This window comes from Lathyrus oleraceus, chromosome 1 (genome assembly GCF_024323335.1).
Source record: "Lathyrus oleraceus cultivar Zhongwan6 chromosome 1, CAAS_Psat_ZW6_1.0, whole genome shotgun sequence".
In the NCBI taxonomy this organism is placed as follows: domain Eukaryota; kingdom Viridiplantae; phylum Streptophyta; class Magnoliopsida; order Fabales; family Fabaceae; genus Lathyrus; species Lathyrus oleraceus.
In genome coordinates, this window is record NC_066579.1 from 157,242,161 (window position 1) to 157,252,488 (window position 10,328).

A 10,328-nucleotide genomic window follows, 5' to 3' on the forward strand; every position below is an offset into this window, starting at 1 on the left:
ATCTGCAAGTTGTCTTTGTCGTCATACTTCACTTAGCATGTCGCCCATTCTCGCTTAGCAAGTAAACATTTCTTTGTCTCTGAAGTATCTTAATCAAGAAGTAATGAACCGCCATAATTCGCTTAGCGATTTCTTGCGAAGGCCAAGACAAAAGGCCTAATAGTAAGGCGAAATCACTATTCCATGTACAAGAGTCCTATTGACCGTCCAGATCCATCTGATGGTTGACCGTGATCCACGCCACTATCCACACTTTATAATGATAATTGTTTCTATTATATAAGAGGAAAAGCGCGTCATTCTTAGATATTCAAATTTATTCTCATTCTCACATCACTTCTCATTCTCTCATTGACTTGTGCCTTGAAGTGTTAACTTTGTAAATTAACTCTCCTTTTCCACCACACCGAAAACTCAAACCCACCGTAACAAGTCCTATTTCATAATCCACTAACAATTAGCAAAAAAAATTCTAATGGTGTAAAAAATATTTTTCCCTTTAGGATTGACAATGGAATAAAGTAAACTTTAGGTGAAAAATTCAACACAGAAACCATCAATTTCATTGAAAAAAGTGTCCTTACATTGATCTAGAATGGAACTGGATTCTCTGAGATTACAATGGAGAGGGAGTAGTTTAAATCTTGACAGAATAATTTTTATTTGGCAATGTTGAACTTTAAAATTCACATAACTCCATTTTACTGTTAAAAGTGAGCTCTTACATGAAGTAAACATAAGGATATGATCCTTATAAAAGTTTCCTGAATAATATATGTCAGCACTTAAAGACTTTTTATTGTGACAAACCAGAAAGGGAAAGTATACAATATTTATAATAAAAATATTAGAAAAGAAATGAAATATTATTAATTAAAATAACATTAAAAACCCATTTTACAATTGTCTTTGGAAGACATGAACTTCTTTGAGATCATACCAAACTCTTATCATTGATCTGACACATGTATATAATATTTCACTGTTGTAAGAAAAAAATTCAAATCGAGTTTGTCTGCGTCTGCAAATCCTAACTCAACTGTCAAGAACTATATTGTTAAGTTAGAAGTCAACACCAAGGCTCGAATCCTAAATCTTGTGTGTGAATTTCAATAGGTTATTACCACTTTGTCAGAAGCCAAAAAGTTGAGTTTGAACGTGTAGGTTTCAGCTTTATGTTCTACATTGCTAAGTCCTTATGATTCTTTGGTACAAAATAATACAAACACTCTCAAATTAAAGAAAACGAAGACATATATATTCCCTTTACAAATTTCTCAATCAAGAACTCTCAAAATGACTTGCTTTGTAGAATGATGTCACAAACATGCTCTCTAAGTTCTAACCTTGTGATCCTTGCATGGCAATCTTAAAATTCAGACCAACCCGCGTTAAGCGTGAGAACGGAAAAAAGAGCAGCACATTGTTTATAAATCAACATCACGGCCGTGCCGATCGCGTCCATTGATATCCATGAATGCTGCATTCGAGCTTCTTCTCCTTCTATTATGATGTTTCATCCTTGTTCGCCCTCTTCTATGACCTGTACACACTACATAAACGACGACCAAGAAACCGAATCCAGAAAATGCCCACAAGAATACAACCCAAAACCTGAATGAACTTGGAATCTCATCTTTCTGATCACTCACTAATTCCTCTGAATGGTTTGTCGCTGTGACGCGATTAGTTATTGTAATACCTGCGTCGGTGTTGCCGATTTCACTCGAAGTTCCACTTTCTTCTGTTTTCTCATCGCCTTTTGAAATCAACATCGAATCAGCAGTAGGACACTTCTTCTTGTGATGAATTTCGAGCGCTTCGTTAAGGGTTTTTCCACATTCTATGCTGAGCATGTCACGTCGGAAATTATCCTGATTAGCTTGATCAACAGTTGAGGGATCCGGAGGATCTGGGAACTTGGCCCAGCATCTGTTGACCATGTCAACCTTTCGCCATTCTGCTTTGTCGAAGCTCCAGTTCCCGACACTGAATCGCAATCCATAATGAAAAACTCGATATTTGATGTTCAGCGCAGGAACGTATCCCGGGTATATCAGTATCTCACTGCTTATTGTATGCTTTAGTTTCAACTGCGCCAAACCAATAACATCACTCGTTATAACTAATATTGCGACATCCGCAATAAAATGAACAACTGCGCCAAGTATGCATCATGGTAAGAATGTAAAAAAACATATTACCTCGGCCGCACCAAACGAGTAGCCATACATCTCACTGATCCATCCGGATTCATATATGTCTCCTGTGATATTTCTTGCATAATGAGCTCTATCAGCTCGAACTTCCTCGGTTTTATGCAGCCATAGCATTGCGAATTTCCGGAGATCATCTATATGCATAATGATCACACCACCAACTTTGTCGCAGGCCTCGGGATGGCTAGTATGTAATTTTGCAAGTTCGTTGTCACAGCCAATAAGGTAGCTGGCATGTGAGATTGTTAGAATACAGACTAGTCGTCAAATTGAAAAATATCGATAAAACAGACATCAAAATAGAGACCTATATGTTTGCAACCATGAAAACTGCAGTCATCAACACTGTGTTTAAATCAGCGTTGTCAATCGTGAAATTCCGCTCAGCAACAACGCTATAGAGCTGATATAGTCAATATTTGACAACATTTAACACTAAATAGTGTATTGCAGAACAAAAGCGATTTTTTCAAATTCTGTCACATTGTAACACTATAGCGCTGCTACCTCCTCTATTTAACAACACTGGTTTAAATTAGGGATGGCAAACGGATACGGATATGCCTGCTCAGTTTAGGCCCGCCCCTCAAAAGCCTGCTCAGTTTAGGCCCACCCCTCAAAAGCCTGCAAAAATATAGGGCGGAGCGGACATAATTGAGGGTGCGAGCCTAAAACCTTGGTCCGCCCTGCGAAAAAATGAGGGCGGGACGGGGCCGCTTGTACAGCACAATTAAAGCCCAAAAATTAAAAAGTTCATCTTAATGCCCGTGCCTGAAAAAAAACGGCACGGGCATATTAGAGGGTGTGAACCTAAAACCTTAGCCCACCCCCTGCGAAAAAATGCAGGCAAAACGGGCATGTCACCAGACCCGTTTTGTCACCCCTAGTTTAAATCAACATTTGCAGGTCTCATAAACATAAATCCAAGTCACATCCAAGTCACACGAGGCTTACTCGTAAGGAGTTGAAACAGGATGGCCACGGGAAGCTTTGAACTCCCACGGTGTGATTGGGCCTCTCATGATCATATCAGCATCAAGAATCACTATGTATTCAGCATCGGTTTTTACGTGATTAAGCCAATGAAGAACTGCAGCTGGTTTATTAATTGCTGGATACCTAAAATAAAACAGAAGAACTATCATTTTCTATAATAGAATGATGCTACAAACGTTAGGACATGTTTGTTACAAATTATAAAATTAAAAAAAAAAGTGATTTTGACATTCAATAATTTAGATACTATTTTAGATATTTCTAAGTAAAGCAGAAACTATTTCGAGCTTGTTTACCATAATGAAAATCACTTTAAAATAAATCATCCATCAAAAGTAATTTTTAAGAGAAGCTGCTCAAAAGAACTTAACAATTACCAATCTCCTGTTAATGGATGTCGATTCATAGAAGGGACATAATGAGTAGGAGCCAGATCATGGCCTTTATACTTCATCAAATCCTCGCCGGAGCAGCTAAGTAGTCTGGTTACATTTCCGGGCTGTCCACTCAAACGAAAACTGTGCATAAATCCTACAGTTTGCCAATCAAAGTACGTCGTGCATTCCGTGGAAAAAAGTGTGTGGATTTTGGGATGCAGCTTTCCCTCATCCTGATCACCAGGTGCTTTAACGATCTCTTCATTCATCATTTTTAATGTAGCAGGAGTCACGTATTTTGGCTTAGTTAGTTCGGCAAAAGATTTGCTTTTTAAAAAGCTCAAGTATTTCGACCACGCTGGCTTAGGACAACCGCTTGCTCCGTGCAGTAATACAAGACCTTCGTTTATAGTGTTTATGCACTCTATGCTTATAAAGAGTCCTCGCCTTCGGTTATCGTCGAGTTCCAACTCTAATAACTGCAATAAAATGCTTTCTAATATTATAAAAACTTAGAAAATCCTGATGCCATATGTATATACACTTACAACCTCCGTAGTACGAAAACCGACACTGACACTTGTGATTACGTTTAATTTATTCATATTTTTCAAATTATTACCAATGTCAATGTGTCAGTGTCGGTGTCGTATTTTTGGTGTTCGTGCCTCATAGCTTACAACAAACGGAGCATTAGCGAATTACAAATATAACGCGGGATTCTCTTCTCCTACAAGACTAGTAGACCAGGTGGAAACAATTTTTTTTTCTAAACACGTGAGTTTCGTGCTACAAGTATACTTCGCTTGCATACCTCTTTTGGATAAGGAGGCTCTGGAAAGAGCCGGTTACATTGATAAACAATTCCATCATCATGGTGAGCCAGTTTATCAAATGACCAATTCCCGACACTAAATGGAAGCCCATAGTGAAGAAGAACCGGCTCAATTCCGTTTTGAGGAACATAACCCGGGTAGAGCATCAAGTTATCATTAATCTTGTGCCGAAGTCCTATCTGCAAGCAAGAGAGAAGAACCCAAAGGAGAAGACAAAAAGAACAATAAAACACAAACAACAATTAGTGAAAGCTGAAATGCCGATCTTGTGCCGAATAGTCAAAATCAATAGTTAAAGTGATAATTTACGGTATTTTACTCACTTCCGCAGCACCGAAAGAGTATCCATACATCTCACTAATCCATCCTTTTCCATATATGTCTCCAGTTATGTTTGTTGCCCAGTGTTCCGTATCTTCACGTACTTCTTCCGTTTTGGAAAGCCACAACGGGGCGAATTTCCGTAGGTCACTAATATGATAGGCCAAAAGCCCGCCAACTTTGTCACACAACTCCGGGTTTTTGGTGTGCAGTTTAGCCAAAATATTGTCACAACCTTTTAAGTACCTGATGAATTTTTTTGGCATATATAACAAGTTTCAATCATGAACTAGAAAATGCAATACCAAACATCGCAGGCGCACACACTCACATACATATACAATATGAAACAAGTACGAAATTATTGAATACCCATAATATGCTGCAACAGGTTTTCCTTTCTCAGCACCAAGTTCCCAAGGTAAAATTGGGCCACGGATAATCATGTCTGCGTCTAGAATGAGAACCCAATCAACATTTATTGCATCTTTACTATATTTAAGCCAGTGTACGACCCCGGCAGGTTTGTTTATTGCAGGATACCTGCATAGATGACAGAAAATTTATTTCATTTTGCTATCTTGAGAAAACGATTTTATATACTCCATCTGGTCCTAGTTATAAGAAAAAGTTTACTTTTAGATTCATTGAATATGCAATGTATCGGATCTATATATTGTCCAGATGCATTAGTCATTCAATATATCTAAAAAGCAAACTTTTTTTTTAATAAATACGACCAGATGGAGTATAAAAGAGTCATTATTCAAATACTAAGACTCAGAGCTACCCTATTCATCGTAATTACATAGAATCAGCTCATAATTACCCTATCTACATTAGATTTAACAATTCAATCACACAAATCTAGACCAAAAATCACATGAAAAGTTTCATCACTGCCACAAACCCAACAACATTTGCACATATAGTTTCAAGAAATAACAAACCCTGAACCCCAAGCATGCCTAGGAAGAACAACAATAGCTGCTACTATAAATAACCACTACACACAAACAAACAAAAACACATCAAACAAACTTCAAGTATAATTAAAACAAATTACCAAGATCAATCACATTAATGAGACCGATCAGAGAGAACCCAAATTCAAATTATGGCTAAAACAATAGCCAAACACTTATTGATCCGACTTTATATACCTCTAGACATAATTTTGGATTACCAAGGTCCCTCCCCTAGGAAAGAGGGATTAAGACTTTAAAAAGTCAACCACATTAACATCACTTCACCATTAACCACACAAACCAATCTAGTACATTTCATAATCCAATTTCCAAAGCATTCACTTTCAACACTAGTAACAATAATTATTATTAGTACTAGCATTAACATCTATGAAACACCCACACATACACCAGACACGACACTTACATCTAGATTCTATCCCTATAAAACATTGTGTAAGACATGTCAAACACCAGACACACTTTCCATCTGAATTACCAGTTCTAGATAGATTAGATAGATTAGCATTAGTATTAATATTAGTATCATCATCATCTTACCAATCACCAGTTTTGGGATGTCTACTCATAGAAGGCACCTCAAAAGTTGGAGCCAAATGCATCCCTTTATAATTCTTCTTCTCTTCATCGGTACAACTAAGAAGACGAGTAATAGGTCCAGGTTGTTTAGCTTTCCTATAACTATTCATCAAACCAACCGTTTGCCAATCAAAGTAATTCTGACATTCAACAGAAAACAGTGTGTGCAACCTCCAAGATACCTTCTTTACCCCTTCTGTAAAATCAATACCCATCATCATTAACACCATCAAAATCAAAACTTTCTTCATTGTAGCTGGATTTCAAGGATAGATGCGAAATGGGTGTCGCCTCAAAGATCGGAATTTTACTTCATGGTGTTGTTTGATCTACATCGACATGCATAAGAACTTGTTTTGTTGAGTCAAAATTTGGGGGTTTTGGAAAAAGTATAATTTATGGGATGGCAGAAGAAGAAGATGATGATTTATTGTATTAAATTGAATTCAATAAACTACGAAGTTTTCAATAATTAATAATTGTAATCTGAATCTTGAAATTGGGAGTGTAGAGTTGGTAATGGTAGTGTCGTGTATATGTAATAATCATGTTTAATCTTCAACGCTTTGGAATTTTCTGTCCCTTCCTCATCATAATTAGCATATTTGTTACAACAAAAATTAAAGTCTCACTTTTAATTTTATAAAATCCAATTGGAAAAGAGACACTTCATTTGCTTATCATTAAATGATAGTAAAATTCTTATATTAAGTTATTAGAAAGAGAAAAAAAATATTAAGAGTCTAAAATGGACTAAAACAAAACAATATAACCAGCATGGTAACTAAGATATTCGTCATGACTAGGAAAAATCACTTTAATTGAATTTTAATTTAAGTTTTTTTTTTATTAATGTCACTACTATTCATATGAACTCTTTCTTGAACCTTTGCATTTATATTATCTTGTATTTTATTGTTTAATTTTGTTAATTTAGATTATTAGTTGCATGATTAATGTTTTGATATTTTAGTTTGTATTTTACGATTATTTAAAATATTTGATATATATGTTTGAAAGTTCTCAAAATTGTTTTTCGTTGTCATTTGTGATTTACGTTGATGTTTGTTAGGATTAAGGCAAGTTTAAGACAAATTTTGGGTTTTGGAAAATTAACTATTTTTATTTTAAAAAATTGATTTCATTAGAAAAGTATCCTTGTCGGAGATTGAGATAGAGAGCAATGATTTATCAAGAAGTGGAGTTTGAATATGAGAAATGTAAATATCAACTCGTTTTTGATCTCCTCCTCATTATCATGTCTAATAAAACGTCTCTTTCACAAAAACTTTTGTTTGAAAATCATCCTGTATTCTCAGTTGTCCCTAAATTTATTTATTTATTTATGTTAAATTTACTCATTTTTTGTTTTCACGTGAGGATTTTGTCACTTCAAAACCCATATTTATAGTAGTAAGGTAAAAATATTAGGGAGTTTGACAATGATGGTGGGTATGCTAACTTAGGTGTGAAATAAAACATGAAAGTGACACACATGATGAGTGACTCTAGTGTCTAATATTCAACTGTTGTTGTCATCTAAAGAGAAAGTTGAACTGGAAATACTCGAAGGGTTGTTTATCAAGGTGTGGAATTTTTAATGTTGATCAAATTTGAAGGTGAACATTGTTGCATGAGAGCAAGTAATGTTTTGTGTTGTTCAACAATGAAGAAAGATGGGGTTGTTCCATTTTTGGGGATCCTCTAAGTCTTTTTGTTGAATTCCATATAAGTTGTCATAAATATTATTTCAACTATAGTAGATTATCAAAATAGATTATGTTGGATCTATCTCATGAATGTTGTTCAGTCACCATTTTCACTATATTTTCGTTGTTTATCCGACAAGAAACCAATGATTTTGAGACACTGTGTATGCATTATGGTACATTTAAAGTTAATTTTCATTCCCATAAGTTATTTAAGCAATTTTATTAATTGTCTGTTTTATTTTATATTTTCGTGATTTTACGCGTATGATGTCTGCGTTTTTGTCCAACAGGTCTATGTGGAAGAATCGAGGAACTCAGAGCAAGACAATGTGGAATTCCGGCAAGCAAAGGAATGGAAAAATTCCGGTACAAGAGGCCTGACACGGCCACCCGTGTCACCTGACACGGGCCGTGTCAGGCAGAAGGAGAATGAAGCAAAAAACAGTAGCCTGACACGGTCCGTGTCAGGCCTTATCCCATACAGTGTCAAGCCCTCATGGGTGTGTCAAGTGAAGCAGTGAGCTGACACGGCCACCCGTGTCAGCTGACACGGGCCGTGTCAACCCAAGCCCAAAATTTTCCCTTTTCATCGGGCTTTTGATTATCGGACTTGCAGAGAGATTTTTGGGCATGTCCATCTATTGCTTTGAATTTTCACTATATAAGAGAACCTTCTACTAAAGAAAAGATCATCTTGAAACGAGGCGAACACAATATTGTCAGACAAGCAAGGATTACAGAGATCAAGAAATTCAGAGAGCAGAAGGTTTTCATGAGCGGAAGCGATTGAAGATCCATGTCATCCAATTACTTGTAATGTGTATTTTTTATCTTGAATTTGTTTTGAACAATATGAGTAGCTAAACCCCCCAATGCTAGGGGGCGTCCCTGATTTAGAATTATAACGAATTTCAGTATACTTTTGCATTTATAATATTATTCTTACGGTAATCTTTTGATGTGTTTAATGCTTTCTCTTTCGGGCCAATCGAGATTGTTTTCTGGTTATCAATTAGGATGGACCGCCATTGATAAGGTTTTCATAAGGTTACTCTGCAGTAGATATCACCTAGGACTAGGGATACCCTGTATGAACCAGAGTATTCTTGATATAATAAAGCTTTACTTCACCTTAATTGCATATGGACATAGAAATTAGGGTAGATTGATTAAAGGTTTTCTCACCAAGGACTTGGGAGAAAATACCCTTGAGAACTGATATTAATTGATATTTGTTGATGCAATAGTGACTTAGAGTTGCTACAGGGATAAATCATACACCTTCCCTAGCATTGTTCCTCTTACCTTGCAAACCCTTACTTTCATCCTTATTTGCCTTTGCCTTTATTTTTATAATTTTGAATCTAAAAACCCAAATCATACTTTTTGTTTAATTGAATGATAATTTGAACTCGATATTAACGTGCAGTCCTTGAGATCCACATTCGGGGAATTTACCCGTTATTACTATAATAGGCAAAATAGTACACTTGCTATTTTTTCGATCAAGTTTTTGGCGCCGTTGTCGGGGACTGCCAAAATATAGAGTTTAATTTTTAGTTCAATTAAAATTTTGTTGCTCTGAAATAAAATTATTTTTCTGTCATTTATATAATTTAATTCACTAATCTGTGTATGTGAGGAGAGCCCTCAACAGAATTTCTTTTTGACGCAAAAATCGAGAGAACCCTTCACCAGAGACGAAGAAACGCTAGATTGGATTCCAAAGAAGAAATTCCCTCTAATCACTTAGATTCAGAAAAAGAAACTATGGCTGAAATTCCTCCAGTTCCACCGCTTCCACCTCCGGAAAGACTCCTAGGTGACTATGGAGGTGCAGATGCGCCTGGTGGTAGATTGACCATTGTCAACCAACCGGTGAATGTGACGAACTTTCAACTGTATCCTAGCATAATAAATCAACTTGAGAGAAAATCTTTCACCGGAAAGGTTAATGAAGATGCCAACAAGCACCTGCAGAGATTCCTGACCATGAGTACTACTTTGAAAATTGATGATCATACTGATGAAGCAAAGAAGTTAAGAATGTTCTCGATCACCTTATCTAAAGAGGCGGAAGAGTGGTTCTACTCTCTTCCAGTTGGAAGTATTACATCATGGGAAGAGATGGAAACAACTTTCTTAAATGATATTTTCCTGCATCAGTATTTCTGAGAAAAAGGTATGAAATCTTGAACTTCAAACAGAAAGATGGTGAGTCTTTGGGAGATACCTACAAAAGATTTATAAGGGTCCTGGTAGCGTGTCCAACTCATAATATGGATCAGACTGAACAAAT

At 36.2% G+C, this 10,328-nt stretch overlaps 1 protein-coding gene across 1 annotated transcript; it reads right to left on the minus strand.

The window, feature by feature from the left end:
- Nucleotides 1-1,146: 1,146 nt before the first annotated feature.
- Nucleotides 1,147-6,912, minus strand: LOC127123727 (peptidyl serine alpha-galactosyltransferase). The gene is made up of 8 exons (XM_051053930.1): nt 6,279-6,912; nt 5,122-5,292; nt 4,752-4,995; nt 4,407-4,607; nt 3,593-4,071; nt 3,174-3,338; nt 2,205-2,448; nt 1,147-2,093 (listed from the first exon to the last, which is right to left on the minus strand). The coding sequence occupies exons 1-8, from the start codon at nt 6,566-6,568 to the stop codon at nt 1,428-1,430; spliced, it is 2,460 nt and encodes an 819-aa protein (XP_050909887.1). The 5' UTR covers nt 6,569-6,912; the 3' UTR covers nt 1,147-1,427.
- Nucleotides 6,913-10,328: the final 3,416 nt, after the last annotated feature.

Excerpts from the sequence above, each read along its gene's own strand:
- LOC127123727 (XM_051053930.1), bottom strand. The coding sequence starts at position 6,568 with ATGAAGAAAGTTTTGATTTTGATGGTGTTAATGATGATGGGTATTGAT. Across the intron at positions 5,293-6,278 it reads CATCCCAAAACTGGTGATTG|GTATCCTGCAATAAACAAAC; the intron begins GTAAGATGATGA and ends TCATCTATGCAG. Across the intron at positions 2,094-2,204 it reads ACTCGTTTGGTGCGGCCGAG|TTGAAACTAAAGCATACAAT; the intron begins GTAATATGTTTT and ends GGTTTGGCGCAG.